Below are 27731 nucleotides of genomic sequence, written 5' to 3' on the forward strand. Positions count from 1 at the left end.
GTACACCAAGGACAATATATAACTTATTCGAGACTCATAAGAGAGCTGAAAACCTGATGGCCATCCCCTGCAGCCCTGGAAACCGAAAATCCTGTACTAGGACTGTTGTATGATGTGTCCGAGGGGGGTCATATTGTCTCCAGAATATATCAGATGCTCTTAGCGGAGATACCCAAAGATCTACATAAAGGGAAACGTCCATGGCAAGCAGAAATAGGAAGAGTAATTACGGAAAAGGAGTGGTCCAAAGCAATGCTATACCCCAAAAAGGTCTCCAGAAATGCCAGGCTGAAACAGCTACAATTCTACATACTTCATAGAGCATAAACAGGACGCCTAAAAGGATATCGCAATTCCCAGGAGCAAGTACACAAAACTCCCTGAAATGTGGAGAAGATTATGCAGACATGGGACATATGTTTGTTCTTGCCCAAAGATCTAGACATATTAGCGAGATATCGAAGAGCGCCTAAGGAAGAATGGAATAAAAGGCCAAGAATGGTCAGCGGAGGCCTGCCTCCCAGGGCTATGTAAATACCCAGGGAAAGAGCAATGAAAAGAATGATGGACCTGGCATGGGGACTGGCCAAACGGCGAATAGCAATGACATGGAAGACCAAAGAGGGACCGAACATAGAAATATGGTAGAAAGATTTGAAAAGATGGACCATGGCCGAGACAGCAGTGTGGTATTAAGCGCTAGGGATGGGAAGAAGAGAGCTCTGTAGACAGGTTATGGAATGTACTTGAGCAAGACCTGTTCACCTCGCCAGACGACAAACCCCCTGAATATGGCAATCTGTAAAAGGACATTGACAAAGGATCTGAAGGATAACAACATAGCTGGCATCAGACATCCCGCATTCACCGAAAAGATAGTTTGACCCAAGGAACTTGTAACCATATACAATACAGATCATGTACACAGTTACTGTTCCAGTTGGGGTTAGGGAGGTAATGAGGGGGGGGGAGGGAAACGGTATATGATAGTTGCTACATATCTGAACACTGATCAAACCTGTTTAATGAAACTTGTGAAACTTAAACTTTATTTTTTTAAATGTAATCGCCAGAGTTTTTGTACGACCCTATGGCCGCCAGATTTGTGCGGAAGGTGTCTACCTGCACACCTGAGTGTGCCAGGTGCCCTGAGAAAGACAGGACATCATCCAACAAGCATGTCAATAGATTAATTGACCGATTCTGCCCAGTGACAGAACCTGGTCCACTTGCTTCTGTACTGGCTCCTGGTAAGAGTCACTTCTAGCCCCCTGTATGATAGCCAGGTTATCCTGCGACAGGTGCAGAGGCTTCAAGGTAACCTGTTAGAACCAAGCTGCGAGGGCTAACTTCTGCAGAGAAGGGTGAACCACTGTACCACCTTGCTGGGAGAGTAAGTGGGCTGGGCTCACCGGGAGGTTACCTGGACTTGATCCGGCAGACGAAGTTCCAAGAACCAGGTTCTTGCGGGCCACCATGGCGCGATCAAGATAAGCCAAAGGCTCCGTGACTCCTTGACCCTGCAAATGACGCTGTGCACAAGGGGAGTGGGGGGGGGGGGGGCAGGGGCGTACGTGTTCATGTTATTCCACAAGATCTGCAATGTGTCTCCTAACGAGCCCCGGCCTTGCACCAGCCACGAGGCATCTCCTGTTGGCGAAGAAATCCACAAGAGGGTGACCCCACCTCGTGAAGATACCCTGAAGGACTTCAGCATTCAACTGCCACTCGCAGTTGCCCATCCCCGGCCTTCTGAGCCTGTCTTCCTCTTGGTTAAATTCCCCAGGAAGGTGGACCACTTACAAGTGAATGTTGTACGACAGTTCCCACTCCCAAATGTCAATCGAAAGCCTGGGGTGGGGTGGGGACCTGGTCCGCCCTGCTTGTTCATATAATACAAGCAGGTGGAGCGGTCTGTTTGAATGCAGTCTTGCTACTGATCATGGGGAGAAAAGCTTCGAGCGCCAGCCAGATAACCATCATCTTGAGCCAGTTGATGTGTTCCAGCTGCTCCTGACGAGACCATACTCCATGGACACTATGGCTGTCCAGGGTAGCCCCACCCCCCCCACCCTCGAATCCCCCATCCCACAAGGGACAAGGATGTGGCAATGGTGATCTGTGGTAACTGTTGCCTGAATGGCCTGCCTACGCGCACATTGGTCGCTGAGCCCCACCAGACTAAGTCCTGGTGGAGATGTTGTGGCATGCTGACTGGCTCTGCCTGAGAACCCTTCTCCTGATTCCAGGAAGCTGAAAAATTAAGCTGCACCCTCATCTTGATCCTTGTATGCGGCACTGCGCGGAGACACGCCACCATTATTCCCGGCAGGTGTTGGTACCACCATGCCGAGGATACTGCTCTGCTAAATGCCCACTGGCCCTCCTGATCGCTGTGATCTTGTCCGCTGAAGGGAAGATTCTCTCGGTCCTAGTATCCCATATAAGACCTTGGAAGGTCAGTCTGCATGGGCAGTAACTGTGAAACTTCTTGAAATTGATTGAAAATCCCAGATCGTATATTGTGACCATGAGGGTGGAGGCCATATGCTGCAATGCCTCCAGGGACCCTGCCCTGACTAGCCAGTCGAGGTATGGATAAATGTGGTGTGCCTGCACCCCGAGTAGGGCTGCCATGGCATTCATTAGCCTTGTAAAAAGCCTTGGGCTGAGTTGAGTCCAAAGGGTAGAACTCTGTATTGAAAGTGAAAACACATGATCCTGAACCGCAGGAAGGACCGATGGGGTTTCCAAATCCGTCCAGGTAAGCATCCTTCAGATCCAGTGAGCAGATCCAGGGAGCACATCCAGTCTCCCACACACAAGGCCCCTGCAATGAAGGCTGGGGTAACCATCTTGAACTTTTGGAGGGGGTGGGAATTGTTCAAAGAAGAAAGGTCCAACACAACTCTCAAGCCAGCCTAGTTCTTTTTATGTATGGCAAAACTTCTTGAATAGAGCCCTTGCTTTGAAGCTGGGACTTCCTCCACCGCCTGGCTCGCTGCGAGCGAGGGGATTTCTGCCAACAGAGTTGGCGTACCAATCTGCGGGAGGGGAGTAAGGCGAAAACAGAGGAATTGGTAGCCTGAAGCCCGTGGACACCACTGGAATGATCCACGCATCCGCAAACCTTATCCGCCAGGAGTGTACGTGAAGGGCAAGCCTGCCCCCCAACAGAGATTAGTGGATTCAGATGAACCGGTCATAACTTCTTTCCCTCGGAGGCTGGTGATGAAAAGGGGAAATGGAAATCCCACTGTTAGCCGCCTTGTGCTGCTTGCGTCTGTGCTGACTTGGGGACGTCGGGTTGTCTAGACCGTCTCGCCTGGAAGCCGCTAAAGCCTCCGAAGGCCTGACCTTTGTCAGAGGGATGGTGCGTTTGGCTGTAGGTCTTCGGTGTAGATTTCGTTATGATAGACAATGATTGAGTGGTCTGGGAGCTATTCTTTTTCTTGTCGACTTCCTCGTCTGTTGTCGAGTGGAACAAGTCGCCCCCCCAGTCCCCTCAAAAGGCAGGTAGAGTATGCGCTCCTGCACATCTGGGTTGAATTTCGTTGCCTTGAGCCAAGCCGTCCTCATGTCGGTGGCAATGCAAATGGCTCTGTTTGAGGTGTCAATGTGGGCCACCGTGGATTCCATTATATCCTGGTCCATAATTTTTGGCTTATGCCAATCCAGCCTTGAACCATGTCTGGCTGTGGGCAGGGAGCTCCGGAAGGAAGTCTGCAATCTCCAGCCAAAACCTTTGATTAATGGCCACCAACATGGCGCCAGCGCTGGACTGACGTAGGTGGAGCATGGCATTTGAGTAAATCCTTTTTCAAAACGCCTCCGTTAGGCAAAGCTTGTATGCAGTACCCTTTGGGTGCACTACACACAACTGACTGCAGGTATAGGGAAACCCAAACTTTGGTATAAGCTTGTACTTCAGTTTTGGTAGCATGTTGAGCATCCAGGCTTATCACAAGAGGGGTCAATGTGAGCTGTAGGGGAATGACCCAGAGATTCACAGTAACAAGTATTTAAATAAACTTACACACAAGGTTTCTTGAATAAACAATTATCAATTTATCAGTCAGTCACAGTAAGCCTTCTTCAGAAGGGAGCAATATAAAAAGTAACACAAATACACTTCAATAATATTCACTCTTAGCTTCTAAATCAGAAAATACCATTTTGGGATGGCCCCAGACACAACCTACACCCTCAGGTGACTTCAATAGCTAGGGTACTGGGGACATTAATATCTTACTGTTTGCATTGGTTAGAAGTTGGTAAAAGGATAAGGTGTCAAAGTCAATGGGCAAAAGTCTTATATAGGATGAAGCACTTCTGGTAGTTAAGTAGAAAAAACTTTGCACAATGTTTTAGAAGTCTTTGAAGAAAAGAAGAATTAAATGTAGAGCCACAAGCTGATTAGACTTGTGAGTAGTAGAAGATGCAAGCAACTCTACAATAAGAGGCAAGTTCTCTCAGACTTTACAGTACTTTAGTATTGAAGAAAAAGTGCAGCAGATGTTCCTGTGCAGCTCTACAGAACTCACTGTTCCTGGCCTCAGTCATGGGGATAAGAGGGAGGACTTCTGGGGATTCCAGCACGGCAATGGGCCGGTCACCGCTCGCAACCGGCAATCTTTCCAACAAGTGTCACTTCAGTGTTTTAGTTCCTCGCGACTACCGCAAATAGCAACACCGCGGTTCCTTGCTGTCGAGGTGGACTTTCCTTGCTTCTGGGGTCCCGCACTCAGGCTAGGTCAGTCCTGCTTCCTGGGAGTCAAGAGGAGCTTCCTGGATCTCTTGGCCAACTTAAAAGCAACGCACACAATCTGGTGTTCCTTTCCCTGGCTATTTTAACGCTCACCTGATTCCCACGGAGGCGCAGGTCTGGCTTCGAGTGCTGATGCTTCTTCAATGGTGAAGCGCAGGACTCTGAAGATGACAGGGGCCCCTCTACTCTGGCTTCTCTGGCTCGCAGGAATATTCCCCTGTGCGTGAAAAGGGAGTATTACCTACTGACTGAGTTATGTTCAAGCCTCCCACTCTCTTCCAACCCTCCACGATACCCTTCCACGATTCCCCGTGAAGTCTCACCTTAGGGTCAGGAAGGATGAACTCTCCATCCTGCTTCTGATGCAGGGGCGCGTTGAAACCCAGTTACTTCACTGGATTGAGGATTGATGGGAGTTCAGGTAAGCTAGACTATTCAGGTAAGGCGCTGCAAAAGTTCTGCTGCAAGTTCAAAAGTCCAAGCTTAATAATAATGTTCATTGTCTTGTTGCAGCAAGCGCTAATGCTTATGTCTTTTTCCCCTTAGGGGCCGGGGTTCGGAATGCCGGAGATATGGCGCCGACCCGAAGTGAAACGTGCAGTTCCAGTAAATGACAGGTAAGTTCTGGATGAGCGCTCTGGTAATGTCTTTGCATTTGCTCATTCAATGTCTGTCTTTTTTCCCCATGGGGCCGGGGTCCGGAAAATGCCTGGAACCGGCAAGACCCGAAATGAAATGGGAATGACCCAACAGGTAAGTTTTAGAAGGAAACTGAGCTTTTCCTATTCCTTTCCTTCTCTCACCTTGTTCTTGTCTTTTTCTGTCTAGGCTCTGGGAAGTGGCTGTGGATCCGGACGATCGCTGCTGAAGATGGAGGCGTCCAGGATAGGTGAGTGAAATGCAGCGCTGCAGCGATCGTAGCGAAATGCTTTTAAAAAATGATGTCTTCCTTTTCAGGATCGTCGGTGTGATGTCTCTGTGGTGCCGATTTAGCAGGTAAGGTCTTTTGTCTCCCTTTGCAGGTGACCCAGGATACTGACAGGCGTGGCTGAGGTCCAGATGCAGGAGCTGACACGGTGAGCGTCCAGCTGCGAGGAGCAGAACAACCCGAAGCGTGAGTTGCTGATCAGGTGTGGTTTAAATAGCTTTGGAAGAAGTTCCAAGTGTGTATCCTTCCAACGATCAGGTATGTATCCTTCCCTGACCACACCCGGGTGGAAAGTAGTCCCGCAGGTAAAGTAGTTCCATTCAGGCCTCAAGAGGGCCTGGATGTAGCAGCATGGTCTGCATCAGGTAAGTGCACATTAACGCACTTGAACACATGTCTAGCTTTATGCGCCTAAGGCGCCAGGACAGGGCTCAAACATGAGCCTGGCGCCTAAGGCGCCAGGACTGCGTCCAAAGGGCCCCAGCTTGGGCCCGCTGGCACTCCCCTGGGGGAAATGATGCCTGCCTCTGGGGTTGCTGGGTCGGACCTGGCTCCTTGGAGGTAGGCATCATGACAGCTATATGGTTTCCAGCAGCAACTCTGGAAATTCAATCAGCTCCGAGAAGGATGTCCAAGTGGCTTACTTTGGAGTCGATTTAAGGGGAGAAGTCGTCCTTGCAGGGGCTTCTCCGTCAATAGAAATTTGGAGTTCCAGCACAGCAGCAGGGCTTCACCATGCAAACCAACAGTCCAGGAGTTGCAGCAGGCGTTCTTCTGTGGTTCCTTCGTCCAGTGGTTGATTCTGCATTCCATGCCAAAAGCCTCACCTTTTATTCAGTTCTCTCCCATTAATTCCAGCCTAGCTGTCAGTCACCCAGCAGGGTGGCTGTCCTTGCCGGACAGTCAGCCAGCCAATCATTACAGAGTGCATTTGGGTTTCCTAGGAGACTAAGCACTGGGAGTTTGGGCACCTCCCTCACATCCTGCCCACCCCATACACCCTGGAGCCAGAGGCGGGCTTCACTTGTGAATCCTACCAAAGGCAAAACAAAAAAAAGGACCAGACCTGGTTTTGCACGCAGAGTAAATCTCAATAAGGACCTTTCCACAAAGAAATGGTGAAAAAAAGACCAGGGCCATTTTGACAAAAATGGCACCCATGGGTGCTTTACTGCAGCTGCAAATGCAACCCGCGGTAAATGCACACCATGGTAGTTAAAACAAAACCACTGCCACCTGCCATTCAGTGAGAAAAAGGTAACAAAAATTTTACATGAGAGGCTAGAGAAAGGGGATACTAGGTAACCCCTCCAGCACCCTATTGTAAGGTAAGAAGTGGTTGGGGTTTTGTTGTGCCAACTATCTTCGGCCCTGCGCCCAATTCACTTTATAATATTGGTGTCTCTCGAGTATGTGAAGAAAAAGCAAAGGCAAAGTCCTCTCCCCTGTTTAGAAGAGCAATTGAGTGGTTTCTTCACAAAAAGAACTGTGCCACACTGGTTAAGGACAAAAACGTATGGTTTGTACACGAAACAAAAACAATTCTCCCATGGTGGAGCAAGGCCCCTTGGATTACAAGTGTTTCAGCACTGCTTGTGCCTTTTTCAAATCAGGGCAATTAGTCACACTAAATTCAAATCACATGTTCTCACATGTTTTCACTATCATCTTCGAACATTGAGAGCCGACACAAGAAGATGGGATCTATTCTTTTTAGGTGGTATTTGAAGCCCAAGAATAGTTGAATTAAGCCAATACCTAACGAAGATGATAAAGAGTAATAACATGTGATTTGAGTTTAGTGTGACTACTTGCCCCTATTTGAAAAAGGCGCACACAGTGCTGAAAGGAACAAGTTACTTACCTGTAACTGTTGTTCTCCAGCATGGGTCTGGCATGGATTCACATGGTCATGAATATTCCCCATCAGGCCGGGAATCCTCGGTAAAGAAAAAAAATCAGTATCCGTTTCGTTTCTGATCTGTCTTTCTCAGTAGTAACCAATCACTGGTCTCTGGGTCCTCATCTTGGGCACCACCTTAGTAAACTTGAGCCGGCCTACCAATCATTTGTCATCGATGGCAACACCATCGAAGTTTCGAAAGACACTAAAACATTAGGCGTTTACCTTGACGCCACCTTATCCCTTTCCCGACAAACAAATGCAGTCAGATCTGCCTCAGCATACACCTGCAAACTCATTGCAGCCTGCAGGCCATTTCTGACCACTACAAACTTGGTCACACTGGCCAGAACCCTCATCATGGCTAAAATCGACTATGGTAGCGCCCTCTACCTAGGAACCAGCCAAGAGAATCTGAACAAATTGCAAATCTCCCAGAACAACGCCATTAGAGCTGCCCTAAACATCCTGCGAAACCACATCATCCCGCAAAACCACCACATCTCGGAATCTACATCCAATCTACACTGGCTACCGGTCAAACAGAGAATTGCACTGAAAGCCTTAGGCCTTACCCACAAATACATAGCTAACCAACGCCCCCCCCCCCATATCTCTGCAGCCGGCTATCCCGCCACGCGCCTACCCACCCTCAAAGAACTGCCCAGACCCACTGTTTAACCATCCCTAGGTTCAAATTACAAAAAGCGGGTGGAGCAAGCTTCCCCGTCTTAGCTTTGGAATGCCCTTCCCCTCACCATCAGATCAGAAGAATGCTTTAGTGCCTTCAAGTCCAAAACGAAATCCTGGCTTTTCAATCAGCCTTGAAACTCAGATTTCGTATGTACATAGTAGCCCTGTCCCAGTAAAATGCCTGCTCTAATCTCCACTCTATAAATGATGTATATTTCTGTATGTTCTGAATACTTTGCACTGTATCTAAATTTGAATATATGTATGCTCGTTATGTAACCATGACCTAAGTTGCGCCCAGATGCCTCCGGGCCTGACGGTGCATGTTACAAATAAAACAAATACAATGACTGCCCTCTCCCTAAACCCCGCCCCTGGCAGCTATCCTCAGATTTGGTAGCACATAAAGTGGCAGTATGACCAAGTGAAGAGCCGCAGAGGGGTAGGAGGGAGGGTCCGCATGCTGGAGAACAGTTACAGGTAAGTAACATGTTCCTTCTCCAGCATGGGGTCTGGCATGGATTCACATGCTCATGAATATAAGAATACATAGCAGTACACACATGCACAACCACAGGAGGTGGCATGACTCGACATTAAGCATTTCTTACCTCCCCACCAGGCTCACCTTAAGCGAACAGGTTGCGCAGCACTGCTTGGCCGACCCTGGACTCCTCCCTGGAATCCGGTTGACGCAGTAGAATCTCTTGAAGGTGTGCGTCGACCTCCACGTAGCAGCCCTGCAGATGTCCAGCAGGGGCACACCAGGCAAGAACGCCGTGGTAGCAGCGACCGCTCTGGTCAAATGGGCTCTCGGACGGCCGGGCAACGGTCGGTTCGCCAACCGATGACAGGGCATGATGCAGCCGGAGAGCCATCTGGAAATGGAAGCCGTCAAGAGAGCCTTCCCTTGGTTCACAGGTCCAAAGTTCACAAACAGCTGTGATGTCCTCCGAAAACTCTTTGTTCAGTCCACGTAGAACTTCAGCGCTCTAGATACATCCAGCAAGTGCAAAGTCCTCTCGACCGGTGACGAAGGCAATAGGAAAAAGACTGGTAACACCAAGGGCTCGTTGAGATGGAAGTCCGATGGCACCTTGGGCATGAAGGAGGGGTGCGTCCTCAGCACTACCCTCTTATCATGAAAGGTCATGTATGGAGGCTTGCAGGATAGAGCCTGGATCTCTCCCACGCGTCGTGCAGAGGTGATGGCCACCAGGAACGCTGTGTTCCACGACAGAAACTTCAACGGGGCCGAATGCAATGGCTCAAATGGCAGACCCATGAGCCTGGTCAGCACCACATCGAGCTCCCACGCCGGGGCTGGCGCCTTCACTGGTGGGAAATATCGAAATAGTCCCTTCATAAATTCCTTAACCAGACGATGAGACCACAGGGATGATCGCCCTGTAGTCCTGGTGCATCGGGAAATCGCTGCCAGGTGCATCTTGATTGAAGCATGAGATAGTCCAGTTTTGGCTAGCGACAGAAGGTACGGCAATACTTGAGGTGCCGTAATCCGCGGAGGGTTAATCTTCTGTGCACGGCACCAGATCGAGAACCTCTTCCACTTATGTCCGTAGCACTTGAGAGTTGAGGACGCCCTGGTCTTCGCAAAAAGCTCTCTGCAGTCGGCCGGGATATCGTATCCTCCAAACTCTAGTGCTGCAGGAGCCAGGCCTGAAAATTCAGCGACTCCGGGTCGTGATGAAGAATTGCGCCTCCTTCTCTGGAGAGAAGATCTGCGTCCGTCGACAGCTTGATTGGTGGGGACGCTGACAAGTCCAGAAGGTCGGTGCGACGAGGATCATTCTGCACCGGGACCTCTTGAGCTGGTTGATGAGTCGGAGCAGCAACGGCGAAAACGCATATAGGAACAGGACGTCCCAGGGGAAATAGAAAGCATCGCCCATGCTCCTCGGTTGGGGAAACCTGCTGGCGAACCTCTGGCACTTGGAGTTTGACGCCGTCGCGAACAGGTAGATCTGGGGTTTGCCCCATCGCTGAAAGAGTCTGTCCACTTGATCCTGGCATAGTTCCCACTCGTGGCACGAGCGCAGCTCTCTGCTGAGCGAGTCAGCGATGGTGTTTTTTATCCCTGCCAGATGAAACTGCACCCGAAACATCCCTTGAGCAACGGCCCAATGCCACAGGTCCTAGGCTTCCTTGGATAGGGCCGGGGATCTGGTTCCGCCCTGCTTCCGGATGTAGAACATCGTGGTGGTGTTGTCGGTGAAGATCCTCACCACCTTGCCCTTGAGGGACGGGAGAAAGGACCCAGGGCCCAGAACACTGCCCGGAGCTCCAGGATGTTGATGTGGAGCGGCTTCTCCTACGGGAGCCAAAGGCCTCTCGCGTGAAGATCTCCGGTGTGGGCTCCCCAGCCCTCCAGGGAGGCATCCGTCGTCACCGTTGCCTGGTGGGCCGGTGTCTAAGTCTGTCCCCGCTGCTAGAGGAGCGCGGGTGCCCCACCACCGGATACCTCGACGGAAGGTCTCTTTGAGAGGGATCCTGTCCTCGAAACTGCCCGTCGCTTGGGCGTCAAGGAACTCCTGTAGAGGGCGCATCCTAAGTCTGCACAGACGCACAAGATAAATGCAAGAGGACATCATCCTGAGGAGGGACTCGATGGACCTCACTCTGGCCACGTCCGTGGCCAGCAGACGTTGCACCTTGCCTAGGATGGCCTTTGTCCTTTCCTCTGACGGCGAGGCCAGACGCGCCACTGTGTCAAGCTTGGCTCCCAGAAACAGTGCGACTTGAGAGGGGATCAGGTGGGACTTGGGGAAGTTGATGGAGAACCCCAGGCCCTTGAGCAGCTGGACGGTCTTCCACGGCGAGCTCCCTTGTCCTTGCGTGGATGAGCCAATCGTCCAGGTAGGGGTAGACGTGGATCCCCTGCAGGCGCAGCCACTGGAGCAAGGCACTTGGTGAAAACCCTGGGTGCCGACTTCAATTCGAACGGGGGGGGGGGCCTTGAACTGGTAGTGCCGCCCTTGGACCACGAACCTGAGGAACTTCTGGTGTCCTTTTAGAATGGGAATGTGAAAGTATGCATCCTCCAAATCCAACGACGACAGGAAATCGCCCTCCTCCAGCTGTCCCAGCACGTGCTGGAGGGTGACCATCCGGAACTTCTGTGCCTTGGTGTACTTGTTCAGTCGTCGTAGGTCTAGGATGGGTAGCCACCATCCTGTCTTCTTTTTCACAAGGAAATACCTTGAGTATACTCGGAGCCCCGGAGCCTCTTTGGGACGAGCTCGATGGCACCTTTGAGCATCACCCTTACCTCCAAGAGTAGTTGAGGGACGTGGTTTTCTTTCCTGGCCACGGGAGGAATGCGGGGCCACTTTTTTAGAAATTCGAGGGCGTGCCCCTGGGCCAGGGCGTCCAGCACCCAACGGCGGGTGGAGATGGACTCCCACACGCTGACAAACTTCGCCAGCCGTCCTCCCACCAGGGTGCTTCGGTGGGGGCCCGACGCCACGGTCGGTTCAATCTTGCTTGGAGGACGCCTTGGCCTCCCTGGCGACGACGGCTGGATACACCCGACTTGCCTCGTCCTCTATAGGCTTCCTGCGACGAGGAGCGGGCCGCTTGGCGGTACGTAGAGGAGCCACCGCCAAATCCCTTGGAGGCACCCTGCTTGCCTCCGGAGCTCCGAAAGGACGGCCTTCGAGGGCCTTAGCTGTCTCTGTGTCCGCCTTGATGGCTTGAAGGGACTCATCCACTGTTTTCCCAAACAGGTTGTTCCCGTCAAACGGCATGTCCAAAACCTTGGCTTGTACGTCCTGGCGGAAATCCGTCGCCTTGAGCCACCCTCGTCGTCTGAGGCAAACGCCGTTGCCTAGCTGGCGGAAACCGGTGTCGGCAATGTCCGTTGCCACCGTAATGGTGTGGTCCGACACCACCTCACCTTCTTGCAAGATCTCCAGGGACTCAGCCCTCTTGTCGTCCGGTAGGAAGTCCAACAGGGGGGGCGATCTAGTACCATAACTCCCTGTCGTATCGGGCCACGATCGCGAGGGCTTTGGCCGCCTTAATCGTTGCCGCCGACGAGATAACTCGTCGTCCCATTGCATCCAGCTTCTTTCGCCGTGCGGCGGGGAATTGACGTTGAGGCCAATGCCTCCCGCCCCCGCTTTCTTCTTGGCCGCCGCTGAGACGACCGAGTCAGGGGTCGGTTGCGCCCTAAGGCACAAAGGGGCTGCATCGGAGTCCCGGTACTTCTTCTCGTACCGATCCCTCTTGGCAGGTGTCGTAGATGGGTTCTTGAGAAAGGTGAGACCCTTGTCCCAGAGGTCATCCAGCAGAGGCACGGCGAGGACTGTCTTACTCCTGGCCTCGCGCCATTGGTAAAGGAAACCTTCCTTCTTCTCTTCGGGGCAGAGCTGACAAAGCTCAGATGCCCTAGAGATCATAGCGTGGAAAGACTCAATCTCGTAGGGCGGGGAAGCCCAGCTGGAGGCGATGGGAGCTCCGTCCCGTCGTCGCCGCCGTCATCCGTACCAGTCGTGGCCGTGTCCGTTCCTGTGTCATCCCCAGGTACGGGGGACGTGGGCAAAGGCTGAGCAGGCCGCGAGGGCTGAAAAGGCGGGGCTGGATGGGTCCATCTTCTCTTGTTTGGGGGACTTCCCGAAGGGCATAGCTGTGGCTCCTCCGTCGGGCCAAGTTCCGGCTCCTCCGTCGGTGGTAGGGGCAGTCTCGTCCTCATCTCCGAACATAAGGACTGTATTGCCAACAAAATGGCCGCCGAGTTGTCCTGTGGCTCCGGAAGCGACGGTTGTCTAGGAACCTCGCCGGCACCACCGTCGCTCTCGCCGTCCCCTTCGTCGGGATCCTTCCCGTGGGACCGGGCCTCTTCGACGCCCTCGTCGAGGCCCTCCAAGACTTCAACCAGTTCCTCCTCGGAGGCTGTGTCCATGTCAACAATGGCCACCGGCTCCCCCCTCTTTTTCCGCCGGGGTCTTCATGGGGGTCTTCTCGATGGACCTGAAAGAGGCTTCCCTCCGTGGTGGCAGGGAAACTCTGGGCTCCGAGGTAACCTCCACTGGTGTAGCCTCCTCAGGCTGCACCAGGGTCGCCGCGACTTCCTCGATAGAGGCCTTGGCCGGGTGAATCAAAGCCTTCACCACCTTCTGCGGGCCTGCGGCCTTCACCTTGGGGGGAGGGCACCGCGTAGGTCCCCCTCGGCTGGATCCTTCGAGATCGACCGGGCCTCTCCAGAAGCTTCGCCGGGTTCTCGGCCTTCCTCTTCCCTGAGCCAGAGCATTGGCTCGTGGTTGATGGCGCTGGAGAGGATGCGCCCTGCCTGGCAGCCGAGGAGCCCGACCGTCCAGCGCTCCCGGTGCCCGTGGACTAGCGGTGCTTTGCCTTCTGTTGTGCCCCCCTCACCGGGGCGCCGTCACAGGACTTAGAAGACCGCTCGGACTACTTCTTCTCACCTGACGGGCTCTTTCCTTCCAGCCAGTTGGAGAGACAAAGGTTTCGGTCCCTGATGGTCCATTCCGACATGTTCCCGCAAAACACACAATCCTTCTCCACATGCGTTTTGTCCTCATGAAGGCAGTAGAGACATTTCGAATGCTCGTCCTCCTTGAACACATTCTGCAGCTGGCATCCAGGGCAAACCCTGAACAGCTTTCCGGGCGTCGAGCTTCCTTTCTCCTGAAGACTCCAAGAAGCGTAACTCGACTAAAACTTCACCCTTGAGGGGCGTAGAAAATCCAAAACGGGTCCCGTTGATCGGATGTAGACACGGTGGAGCTTGAGGCTCTATTTGACCGAAAAATGAGATAATCTCTTTGAAAAAGCGAGAGCTAAACACAAGGACTCCCAACACTTGAGTGTGCGGTAAAAATCTGAGGATGGCTGCCAGGGGCGGGGCTAAGGGAGAGGGCAGTCATTGGCTGGGGGCAGTATGACCCAGAGACCAGTGATTGGTTACTAAGAAAGACAGATCAGAAACGAAACTGATACTGATTTTTTCTCTACCGAGGATTCCCGGCCTGACGACGGGGAATATTCATGAGCATGTGAATCGATGCCAGATCCCCATGCTGCAGAACACGTGTAATCCAAAGGGCCTTACTCCACCATGGGAGAACATTTTTGTTTCATGTACAAACCATGCAAGTTTTTGAACCTAACTAACCAGTGTGGCGCAGTGAAGAAACCATTCAATACCTATTGTAAAATAGTGTGTGCTGGATCTAGAAAGTTACAAATGCAAGTAAAGTCAATGTCACTTTACTACTCTGGGAAACAGTACTTTATCCCAGAGAAGGTATACCTTTGGGAAATCTGAAAGACTTCCCTGTGCCACTGCACTGAAGGTGCAGTGTGACACAATGTAAAAGATGATGCCTATTGAGTTTGTCAGACGCCACAACCAAAAGAAACAGTTCAAAATCACATTAAAAAACGAGTGGAAAAAAAAAAAAAAAAAAAAAAAAAAAAAAAATCGAACTCTCTCCAGGTTAAAACAATCAAGTCCTCAAAATCCAGCAAGGTTGCTGGGGGGGTCTCTAAAGTGGAGGGAATTAGCACATTTCTGAGAATTCTCCCTAACAGCCTCCAAAAGCTTTTCCTCCTTGCCCAGGAGCGTAGACGCCGATTCAGCTGAGGACGACTGTGGTTTGCAATATAGCAATGCCACTGCTATGAAAGAGTTGTGTAGCCAGGGGTGCAACGACAATAAGAGTGAATTCCCATTCAGTCTGCCTGTATTTGGCGTCAATGCGCTTGTTGGAAGGCTCGGTAGTGTGGCTTGACCCAGCCCTTTTTGGCTAAGGTGTCTATGGTCCTTCTGAAGAGCGATTACAGTTCTACTAGGACGACGCAACGTAAACACCCGTAAACACCTCAGCCAGGACCCCCACCTTGGGTTGCTCCACCTGTGGCTGAGGGATGCCTGGGTACTCAGCCAGACCCACTAGCCTCTCATGGAATTATTTGGCTGACGGTGTGTCCGGATTTTCCTCCTCGTCCGCTGATGTGTCCTGCAGATCTGGCGGTGCAGGTGGAGTGCTGGGCGCAGGCAGCTGTGGCGTGATGCCCGTCAGTGCCGGAGGCTGCTGAGGAGTCCGAGCTGCCGTGATTGGCATGGACGTGGGAGCCAGGGGCAGAGCTGGACCCCAAGGCCTATACCCCAGTGGGTGCTTGCTGCTGAAGCAGAGGGAGAATGTCCCTGATTACATCCCTGAGGATGGTACCCAACTGTGATGATCTCATGAGGGCAAGGAACTTCCAAAGAACCTATCCTCACAAGCAGGAGGGGTGCTCGGGCAAGTCCCTGAGGCTGCAGTGTCATGGGAGGGCCCTGTCTCTCCAAACTGGGTGATGCGTACCTTCCGACGGTGACGGGAGTTGTCCAATCCCATCTGGATGCGGCTCCCTTGCCCAATCTCTGAGCAGAAAGGGAGCCGGGTGAGCCACCATTTTGTCTGGCCCTGCATCCATTTTGTCATGCTCCACGCCATTGTGTCCGAGGCATAGTGACTGCAAAGCTGGGTCCTGTCTCCACTTGCACGCTGAATAGCCATGGTTGCGACATTCCCTGCACCTCAGGTCGAGACCTGGGAGGAGGAGTGCCCTCGGCCATTGTGCTTGTTGTGCTGCGTACAGGCTCCCCTTCAGACATGGGTCCGGTACTAGGGCGAAGCTCCTCAGGTCAGAGCCCAGTAATAGAGCCTTGAGGCCCCTCAGCAGTAGGACCATTAGAATCTTGCGACCCTGTGGCCCGGTAGCTGGTGTAGCCTCAGTCTTCTTGCTGGTCCCTCCCACTTGAGCGCTCTTCCCAGGGAAGGAGTAGCCCTTACAGTGAGCAAAAGAGAACAGAGCACCTATCTTGGGACAGGTCTTCCTTCTCACGTATGCTTTGAGGTGCTCTGGAGGTGACCTTTCGAGGAGCTCTCTCCACTTGGCTAACCGATTCTTCAAAGCGCACAGAGTCAAGGCGTCTCACGCAGTACAGCTGTCCCAGCCGTGGTCTGGGCCAAGGCACCAGAGGCAGAGTGCGTGAGGGTGGAATGTAGGGAAGGTACCCTCGCAGGTTTGACACCTGCTGAAACCCGCCGTCGTCGACACGTGCATGATAGGAGCGTGGCAACATGAAAACAGAGCAGTAACTGACAATTGGAAGAGAAAAAAGAAAAAGGGTAACTTCTTCTGGGGAAGAGCGCGTGGAATTAATAGGCCGGAGGCCTAACCCAGGAGCGCTGGTGAAGTGGTCCATTCCTGTCGATGCAGAAAAGAGGACCGAGGAGTGGCACCAGTGGGCGGAGTCAGGAGAGTGCATGCTCCCAGGGCTGCATATCTAAATTTAAAGGGGAAAATGATTTTTTCTGGTGCAAAAGGTAACATTTCCCATCCCTAGCGAGGGACGCCCCATACAGTAGGGTGGAAAGGGGACAGGACGTAGGAGTACAATCAGAGGGTTACTCTAGGTGTGCCAAATGGACAGACTGATGCCAGCAGTGACTTTTTTCCCATTTGTTGGTGCATTTCGGTTTAGCATTACCGTATTTGACTACTGTGGCTAGTGGTCAAACATGGCCATGCCAGATTTTTCGCTCGTCCCTTGGCCATCTTGTCTTTTATCCTTCCTCCTGGCCTATGAGGCCAGGAAAATCCTTATAGCGATTTCCAGTGAATGGGAAAGCAGAGACTTTTAGCGGGCTACTGGAGGGCTATGTGTGTTTGCTGCCAGGAAGTGGACTGGGACGGTCTAGTACCAATTCTCAAACTGGTGCCAGTGTGTCTGAGTGGTATGCATGAGTTTTGCCGCCAATGGTCCCGATTGGACCACTGCTGGTGTGTGGGGCAGATCTGTCATTGGGAGTTGGCTGCTCTTGCCTGGCTTTTAGGGTAAAAAAAAAAAGGAGGACCCATGCATCCACTGTAGAGAGATTCTGGAAGAAACCGAAGGAGCCAAGACTCCTGTCCAGTAACAAGACTTGCGAGGAGACCATGGACCCGTCGGAAAAAAAGGCTTGGCGACAAACTCCTGCTGCTGCCGCCCAGTAGCGCCCTGTCCTGTGGAAGATCTCCAGCATTGCTGCGAAGGAGCTACAACCCTAGAGTGGAGGGAACATCCATGCTCGACGTCAGCTCAGAGTCCTATAAAGAAGAGCCTTTGGCAGTGTTCCAGGACCGCCCTGTGGCTGACCAGCTCCGAGTTTGGGCAACCCGCTTCAGAAGTCACCATTCTAAGTCGAGGCCTGGAACTTGGGGGATCCTCAGCTTGTGCAGCAAGACATACCCCCTGTCCTGAGAGGGACCCTGCATCGAGTTCTGCTGTATTCTTCAACAGGGAAACCTTACACCAGCATTAGACAAACCAGAAAGCTACTCGAACCTGCAACCCTTGGGAATAAAGGGCTGAGGCCGACGGCGGGAAAAGAGACATTGGATCTTCTTCCATCAACCTGCCAAGTCCTGTGAAGAACCGTAGCATGGTGAGGGTGAGTTGTAGCAATACTCACATGACCGCTGAACTCTGTTTTAAAAGTTTAGTAACTTTTCTAACACTAAGGCTTTGCCATTGCTTATTTGCACAAGCACTCCAAAAGTTGGGAACACGTTTGTTAGCTAGTTTATCTTGTCCCCCGACACTTGGAACTGTTCACTGTGCCCCAGAGACCCTACCTTCATTTTTTTCAGCTTCACAAAACTATATGGAACCTTGCTCAACTTTTGGGCACAAGGCCCCATACATGTTATGGACTGCCTCTTGAAGTTAGGATTGAATCTCTGTGGACTATTAGTACAAATACTAACCTGTTCCTTTCTTTTCAGGGGTTTGATATGCATTTTGCCCTACACCAGTAATTGTGTATATATATATGTTTAGTATTGAGTGATAATATAACCTGTTAAGTCATTTTTCACTCGTTTTGGTCATAAGTAAAGTAGTATTTTGATACCAGATTGTCTAAGTGTTTCACTCGGTGTACTCATGGTAGACCCATTACAAGCTCACCACCTTTTGAGACTTAGCCTAGAACACTTGCCCTGCTACCTTGAAATGGTTTAGCTACAGCTCCCCAGAGTGGTCCCCGTCACAATACAGGTTGGCCTTTGTTAAGGGAGAATTCTCAGAAATGTGCTAATTCCTCTCTACCTTAGAGACCCCAGCACTTTTGCTGGACTCTAGGACTTTTTAATTTTTAACTTGGAGAGAGGGAGACCTTTTTCCCCACTCTCTCACGTATTTGTCTGTGATTTGGACTCGGTTTCTCAGGACTTTGGAGTTTGAAACTCCATAGGCATCATCTTTGCATTGTCACACACAGCACCTTCAGTGCAGCGGCACAGGGAAGTCTTAGATTTCCCAAATGTTTAAATACCTTATATTGGATAAGCTACTGTTCCCAAGAGCAGTGAAGTGAAATTGAGTTTACTTACATTTTGTAACTTTCTAGACCCAGCACACACTATCTTACCATAGGGTGCTAGGGGGTTACTTAGTATCCCCTTTGTCTAGTGTCTTGTGTAACAATTTTATGTTACCCTTTCTACAATTAATGGCTGGTGGCAGTGGTTTACGTTTTACTACCATTGTGTGTTATTACCACGGGCTGCAATTGCACCCTTGGTAAAGCAGCCATGGGTGCCCATTTTGTCAAACTGGCCCTGGTTGTCTTGCCATTTCTTGGAAAGGTGCTTCTTGAGATTTACTCTGCGTGCCAAACCAGGTTGGTCCCTTTGCTGATTTTGTCTTTGGCGGTATTCACGAATGAAGCCCGCTTCTGGCTCCAGAGTGTCTGGGGGGGGCAGGAAGTGAGGGAGGTGCCTGAAACTCTGTTTAATCCCCTGGATTACAGAAATGCACCCAAAGGTGATTGGCTAGCAGGCTGTCCCTGCTGTGTGAGTGACAGCTAAACTGCAATGAATAGAAACCTGCATAAAAGGCGAGGATTTTTGGCTTGGAAGGCAGAGTCGACCACTGGACGAAGGAATCCGAAGAAGAACTTTGAAGAGATGCATGGTGCAACTCCTGGACTGTTAGTTTGCCCGGTGAAGCCCTGCAACTGTGCCAAAGCTCCAAATTAGTTTAGACTAGAGAAGCCCTGCGAGGACGACTTCTCCCCTTGAGTTGGTGGGACCAATCAACTCCAAAATGAACTCCATTGGACATCCTCATGGAGCTCACTGTACTTCCGCTACTACTGGAACCGAAGTGCTAGGGAGAGGAACACCAAACTGAGTGCATCACTTAAGACCGACCCGAGCTGCTGGAAAATCCCCCAGAATCCCAGTAAACAGGACTGACCAAACCAGAGTCACCTCAGAGTGCTGGACCCCAGTTGCTAGGAAAGTCCAGAGTGGTATCCGTGGGACCGCGGTGGTACTATTTGCTGAGACGCGAGGAGATGAAACTGAAGTGCCACTGAAGAGAAGTTTTCCCTTTTCTGTCGGCGACCATCCCATTGCAGGAGTCCCCAGAAGTCCTCCCTCTTGTCCCCACGACTGAGGCCTAGGAACAGAGAGATCTGCACTTTCTTCAATACAAAAATGTACTGTAAAGTCTGAGAGTACTAACCTCTTATTGTAGAGTTGCTTGCAACTTCTACTACTTACAAGTCTAATCAGCTTGTGGCCTTACATTTGATTCTTTTCTTCAAAGACTTCTAAAACATTAAGCAAAAACGTTTCTACTTACCTACCAGAAGTGCTTCATCCTATATAAGACTTTTGGCCATTGACTTTGGCTTAGCCTATTTTGTATTTATTTGTATCGCGCACCTAACCCCGAGGTAACTGGGCGCTGGAGAGCTTAACATTTTTACAGGCATAAATAAGTTGCATAAACAAGCATACATATACAAAGGTACATCAATATGTAGGTCGACCAAGGTTACAGATAGGCCTGGGAAACAATAAGTACAGATAGGGCATGGCAAGTTGAACAGTGAAGGCAGGATACGGGTCCAGAGGTAGCCAGAGGCTTATATATTGGACTTGTCGGTGAGCCAGGATTTTACTCTGGTTTTGAACACACTGAAGGAGGGTTCCATTCTAATGGAGGAAGGTAGGGTGTTCCCAGATTCAGTAGCTTGGCCAGGGAAGCTGGATGCGTTGGTAGAGAAGGCCGATGCTGTGGTTAGATGTTCGGTAAAGATCTGGAGGTCTACAAGATCAAAAGTGGCTGAAAGATCTAGCAATAGGAGCATGGCTAGGAACAAAAGGATCTGCAGAGCCACACAGGAACAGAAGCCAGCTGGAACCATTTCTTCAAACCAAAGGTTCTGTACAGTCTAAGAGAACTTACCTCTTGTTGTGTAGCCTTACTTGATCTCAGGTGAGACATGTCTTGGTTACTTCTGTAGAGTTGCTTGCATCTTCTACTTCTCACAGGCCTCCCAGCTTGTGGCCCTACATTGATTCTACTTTTTCTAAAGAGACTTCTAAAACATTGTGCAAGACTTTTGCTCACCTACAAGAAGTGGTTCAGCTCACCTAGACTTTTGCCCAATTGACATTGGTTGGCCTGTTCCCTGAATAACTTCTTTCCTCTGACATTGTGTTTTACCATTACTACCAGGAAGGGGTTAACTTACTTTGCATTGGGGGTGAGGGGACGGGGGGGGGGGGTAAAAAAGTACTTCCCTGCTTCAGAATAATTGTGTGATCTCTAGTTTTATTCTATAACCCTTTACTTTGACATACTACGAGTGTGTATTTTGGAGTGTATTTGTGTATTACTATTACATTGCCCCTTCTGAACAAGGCTTATTCAAACAATGTTAAATTAATAATTGTTTAATCAAGAAACCTTGAATGTAAGTGTTTGATTCTTCTCACTGTGAATCTCTGTGTAACCACCCTACTTCTCACATTGACCCCTCTTGAGAGGAGCCTGGCTGCTCAGCCACACTACCAACCTGTGTAGTATAGACTTATAGCAAAGGTTGGGTTTGTATTGCCAGAAGGACAAGGTTGCTGTAGTGCACCCAAAGGGTACTGCTCCAAATCTGGACGATCTGTCCATCAGGCCAGAGTATTTAACATCAGTCCTAACAAATTGGTGTACAGCGGTGGGATGACCCTCTCCACTTAACATTTTGGTGTATGGTGGGTGAGGCTCAGTATTGGGTACCTCAGTGTTGTACACTGGTGGATAGCTGATTGCCTTGTAGTTAACAGTCACCTACTAGATTTGATAATATGGAAATTGCGTTCACTACTAAAAGTTGTATAGTGACATAGGCCTGACAGTCTCTGGCACTAAAGCTGAACTAATTATAAAACATACTGATTGAGAAGAGTAGGGGTGTTTCTCCCCTAACTAATGGTACCGATAGTGGAGCTGGGGCTGGACCCAGCTTCAGTAATGAAGTTGCTGCCACTGCAGCTACTTAAGTTGAAGAGGAAGAGGGTGAATCCTCCGGACTATTTTTTGTCACATCTTCGGAGGCTAAGGCAATTTTTGACTTAAAAAAGGAGAAGCTCAGGCTCAAGGAGAAAGCTTGGGTTTTATTTGGCTAGGTTAGACTTTGAAAGAATGGAGGGGCAGAAGGACAGTGATCACCAGATGAAGCTTGCCAAGCTTCATGCTTCATAGGGTTCTTACGGAGGATCTGGAGATGGTTCTGGATCCACTTTACATTTAAGATTCCCAAAAGATCTGATCAATGTGTATGAGGAGAAGAATTATAATTGATTGGCTTGTAACTTTTGATTATGCATTTGAAGTACGAGTGAGTGATGCCGATAGGATTGCATGGTTGCTCAGTAGGCGGCCCCATTCTGGCTCTAGTGCCATTATGAAAATGTCAAAATCTGAGAGGTAAGATTTTGCAAAACGTAAGCAAACTCATCTTAAACTTTGGGAAGACTTCTGCCCAATACTTGGAGATTTAGAGAGTACAAGAAAAACGAATGTATGACTTGTTACTTTTGTTACAGATTCTTACTTCTTGTGTGACTGGGTAGAGGGTTATCAGGTTTGAGGGCAAGATTAATTTGGTCATGCAAGCATATTTTTGCCTCTTGTTCCCCATAGCTTAAGCAGCATTTGGCTGACTAAGGAGTTAAATCTTAAGAGGTTTGCCATTGCTGGTGACCTATGGTTCTCACAGTGTCTCCCATAAGGACAAGCCTGCTTTAGGTAAGCAGGATGAGGGGGAAAACTCAGAAAGAGAAAGAGGATGGGGTACAGATAGAACGTTGTCCAAGAAGGCCCACAAAATGTTTAATAAGGGGAAGTCACAAGAGTCTGGTCATGGTAGTGGAACTAATCCTCCCAAGCATGAAAGTGGTTTCTCTACGCCTCCCTATGTGTCAAGACCCAGTGGAACTGGATACACATCTGGAGCCAGTGACTACCAGCTGCAAGGGTAAAACCTTGGGGGTCCACTCTACAAGTCTGGCCTTTTGCAGGGGTGTCCTTCCCTGTAGGATTCCTTCCCAACTGAAGTTAGACTAGGTTCCTTGGAAACTAGTAGTGCTGGAGCTTCTGTACCCATCCCAGTCCTGTCCCTCAGTCATAATTCTTCTGAGGATAGTGTTCAGGTAGCAGGTGTAAGGGAATTGTACGATCGGACCGAAAAAAAGGTCAGACCGTACAAAAAGTCCGAAAAATGCTACCACCAAAAGTTCAAACCCTTGGTGATGGCATGCATTGATGGTAAATTAAAAAAAAAAAAAAACTGCAGGGGTGTCCCTCTCCTCCCCAACACCCCGCTCACCATACTATACAGAATTGCGAGCAGGTGTCAATGTAAAAAGATGACGCCTATGGAGTTTGTCAGACTCCAAAACCAAAAGAAACAGTTAAAATCAAATAAAAATGCATGAGAGTGGGAAAAAGGTCTCACTCTTCAGGATAAAAATTAAAAAACCTAAAGTCCAGCAAAAGAGCTGGGGCTCTCCAAAGTAGAAGGGAATTAGCACATGTCTGAGAATTCACCCTAACAGAGTCTGCAAGAGTAGGTTTGTGTGTACCTTTATATTTTGTAGTCAATAACTATGTATTACTTGATTATAAAGACAGGGCACACAAAATCTACTAGCCCACTAGCATTAGCAAGTAGTTTTTATGAAGGGCACGTACCATTTGCATGATACTCAACCTTCCGGGTGAGCATGGGGACATTAGAAACTTTCATTTACTGCAAACACACTGTTTGCAGTAAACAAAAAATACAGGTTTCACTGTGCATGCTTGACAGCATTGCAGCAAATATGAAGTGTGCTTATGGCGACATGCACCATTTTACAAAAATCACTGGTAAATAGTTTGTCACTAGTCGCCTTGGGGCAAGTGCATTCCTCTTAGGTCGAGTATGTAAACTAAGGAACTTGCCCTGCAGGTGTAGTGGTATTTAAGAATTTGCAATGCCTGAAATAGTATAGTTACAAATACATTGTGTGGACATTTGGTAAATGACTGATTAAAGTACTTGCTGTTCCTTTATACAAGTTCCCTCCATATATACAGAGGTTTGACTTGGCAGCTGGGACCATTCTACTACTTGGACAGTCAGAACAGCAAAGAGAAACTCTATAACAGAAGTAGTGATAATGGGACCCCCAAAATCGTGAGATTATTCTAACCAAAGCATTATACTATGTAACAGGTGATATGATAAACCATTTATCCCCTTCAAAGGATGAAAGGCTGAGTCAGGCCTGATGTGATTCAAACATATGCCCTGAAGGTGGGACAAAGACCTCAATATTTCACTCCATGAGTTATAAATGAAGCCTACTTTTCATGCACTGCATTTTAATGCAGACCAACATGTGCCAAATACTCAGGCTACTGTATCCCTTAAAGACTTGCTTTTGCATTTACAGAACCTTCATTAATGCTTTAGAGCATTTACAGAACTTCATCTTTCAACAAGATAATTTCTTCAAATCGTTTTAGACAGTCAAGTTTCTGGTCGATAATCAAAAAAAGGTTAATATTAGGGCATTCTGCGTTACAGTTCAATCGTTTTACCTTGATCATTGCTTGACACCTTTAACTTGCTATTCCTATTCAACACTTCTTGAGCCCTGTTTTCCCCAAAGAAAGAAAACAGTGAAGTATTAATTTCATTTCACAATATGCCACTGGTCAATGGTCATTGCGTTCCGTTAGCATGCATACATTTGTTTCTGAAGTCAACGTTGGTAGTATTATGGAAACATTTCGATACATATAACCAAGCACCATTAATGTGTCTGGGCCCACTCTTTAATGCATGTTTTGTATAAATCAGCACGATCTAAAATATTTGAAAACGTTTGCCTGTTTATACAATACAATTGTCCATACATAATTATGCTCTAACATACTGAATCAATTTGCACAAACCATCCTCAACCTTGAGCTCAATGGAGGCTGAGGAGCAAAGCACCATCCATTATCCTTATCCATATCAGAAACCTTTCAAGTATTCTTCCAACCTCACCCCAAGTGTGTCTAAGAGCAGGTTTGAGCCAACAAAACATCTTGCATCTAATTGAGCAAAATGAATCATGTACAGATTACCAGAGAGCAACAGACAGAGCGGTCAGTCCAGTCTTGCCCTGAGCCAAACACTCCTGCTGGAGTTGCAATTATTGAAAAAACCCTGCCTTTATGATTGATCTCCATGTAGTTTTTGGGAAACCCCAGACCTGGGAAGTTTAAACAGTGCCCACAGAAGACAGGCAAAGGAGATATTAAACTATAAAGTTGCTGGAGTTACCAACATCTTAAATATTCTGCCAAGAAAAGAACAAATCTATTGAGAGAATCACGGGCAGCTGCATCACCAGATTCTTATCTCTCCCTTAAGAACCATCTGTCAACTATTCAGCAACCAGCTATCTGTTTAAGAATATCCCAAAGTCTTTAAGCTGGACAATCGACACCATTACAAACAAGGTAGTTAGATTTCATCCAATCCATATGCAAGTTAAGTTCAGAACATTTAGAAAACATAGCTGTACGCCCTCGTGGGACAATGTCAAATAATTACACCAGATATCTTCTCACTCCTATCCGGAGACACCGGCCAAAGGATGGAATTCAATGCTCTATTTTATTAGCAGCCAGTGTAGATTCCTCAAGACTGGGCAAATTCAAGATTGAACACCATAATGGCATGATTTACTCTGGTTCCCCAAACATTGCAATGTTTAGACAGGCGGTGCCAATATAATATTAATATATGCTTCAAATTAGGTCAAGATTATTAAAAGAAAGCCCATAGATTGGAGACAGGTGGTTCAACCCACATTGCAGGTCTTGGAACTAATTTACGACCAACTAATCTGTTTTCATGCTCCCTAAACGCTCAGTGGTCAACAGGCAGCCAAGTATTGAGTCTGCACCTTTGGTGAGAAGTACTCCACTAGCACTACTAAATTCAAATTAGCTTGTTTGGTATCCTACACATACAGAACAAAAAAAAGAAGATTTAACATGACTTGACCACAGCTAGCAAAACCTAGGACAATTAAAGAGCAGGCAAGAAAGGAACCCTTAAAAAATTATTTCTTTATAAACCCAGTCCTATCATGACCGAAAGTGTGACACCACAACCATACTGAAGAGGAACCTCTTGGCAACTGAAAAGAAGTTAAAATAATGGCATTTATAAAGCACTATACATAGAATGTATACAAATATTGCCCAAAAGCACTTTGCTCTCATATTATCTACCCCAAAAGAACAAATTACCTACCACTGATGTTCTTTCAACTGGATGTTCCTCCCACATATTCCTCATCTTTGATATGGATCAGCAAGTGCCACACTTAAATGGAATTGTGAATGATAGCGAAACTTGGATGGAATCGTGAACATTAGCCTGAGTCACATTTAGTTAGGCTTGTCAATGGGTGCAAGTGCCACACTTGGATGGAATTGTGAATGATGGCAGGTGCCACACTTGGATGGAATTGTGAATGAGAGCCAAACTTGGATAGAATTGTGAACATTGGCCTGAGCCGCGTCCTGGTAGGATTGAGAATGTCAGCATGTGTCACACTTAAATAGAATCGTAAATGTTACTTACCTATGTCTTAGATCATAACTCAAACCAATCACACCCACCCATCACTATGCTTACTCTCTTCTCTACACAATCAATCATTTAGAGCACAGCTATACCGCTCGATCAAATTCAGCCTAGCTGCTCACATACGAACATTACCCCATAAACACCTCATCATGCTAATAAAATGCAGCTATATCCCATGACAAACCGGCCTAGCTGCACCCATAAGCGTCCTACAGGCCTAACGCAGCCAAAACCCAGTCTTGGTGTGCACCCGCCGGACTGTACACATTCAATTGATACCAATAACACCACACCTAAATACTAGGATGCAGCTTGCATCAGGCAAGTACACCAGCTGCATACAACTGCTGCACCCAAGCACCCTACAACACCTTATTCTCCCAACTGACCTGGACTACGGTCCCTGAGGGCGTTCAATTTACCAGCACTTTGAGGTCCTACCAATGATATATATAGTGCTATATAAATGCCAAATAACATAACATATTCTCAGATATCCTGCTTGCAGTTTCGGAATACTTCACAGCAGAGAGCAGCGCATCATCGACCTAGTGCCCCTTGGCGGCCTCTGTCCAATCTCGACCGGGACGTCGACGTTGGTATAAATAGCACGCACCACACCCGTTGCCTCAGTTCATGTTTTTCCTCTCACGAGCACAGCAGTCTCGAATATTAATGTGAGCATTCATGGAGAGGAAGGTGTAGACCACAGAAATTCTCCCAGGTGATAGAGGGGTAGACTGGGAGGGCAGTGAGGTATACGTGGGAGGAACATCCAGTAGAAAGAACATTACATGAGGGAGATTGGGGGAGGGGGGATTAAGTCATTTGTTCTTCGGATGGTTTTTGTCCTCCCACGCATTCATTTCGATAGCCTCCCATAGCAGTATGTTGAAGGAGGTGGGAATGGAGAAATTATTTCCGATTTATGCTGTGTAGCAATGCCTGCTGAAGGTATGCAATTATGCAATGAAGATCAAGTGGGAGCACTACAAATGTCCTGCACCGGCACTCCTCTCGGAAGGGATGAAGAAGTAGCGATCCCTCTTGAGGAATGGGTTCTCAGACCTTCAGGGACTTCCTTACCAGTCAGACTAACATTCGGAAATGCAGAGGATAATCCATTGATACAAAGTCTGTTTTGTAACAGCCTGTCCTAACCTGTGACCAACATATCCTACAAAAAGCTGATCGTCCTGCCAGAGCTTAGAATGTTAATGTAGAAGCTCAACGCTCTCTTGGGATCCAATCTGTGAAGCTTTTGTTCATCCTTAGAAGGAGGAGGAGGGTTAAATGATGGCAAAGAACAAGTTACTTTCTTACATGGTAACCTTCTTTCGATGGGATGATCCGACGAGGTATTCCATATCTATGACAGGTAATGTCCACAGCTGTGCTGCTTCGGAAAATCTTTGGCGTCTGCGTCGATGATGT

The 27731-nt window shown here is 48.8% G+C and overlaps 1 protein-coding gene across 1 annotated transcript in view; it reads right to left on the reverse strand.

Annotated features, from left to right (window-relative positions):
• Nucleotides 1-27731, reverse strand: part of NEK2 (NIMA related kinase 2) — a 457766-nt gene that overhangs the window by 74111 nt on the left and 355924 nt on the right. Inside the window, exon 8 of the mRNA XM_069608523.1 lies at nucleotides 24245-24300. Coding sequence (XP_069464624.1) covers nucleotides 24245-24300 — 56 coding nt within the window. The remainder of the gene's footprint in view (nucleotides 1-24244; nucleotides 24301-27731) is intronic.

The sequence above is a fragment of the Ambystoma mexicanum genome, chromosome 4q (genome assembly GCF_040938575.1).
Source record: "Ambystoma mexicanum isolate Mex_15411 chromosome 4q, UKY_AmexF1_1, whole genome shotgun sequence".
Lineage (NCBI taxonomy): Eukaryota > Metazoa > Chordata > Amphibia > Caudata > Ambystomatidae > Ambystoma > Ambystoma mexicanum.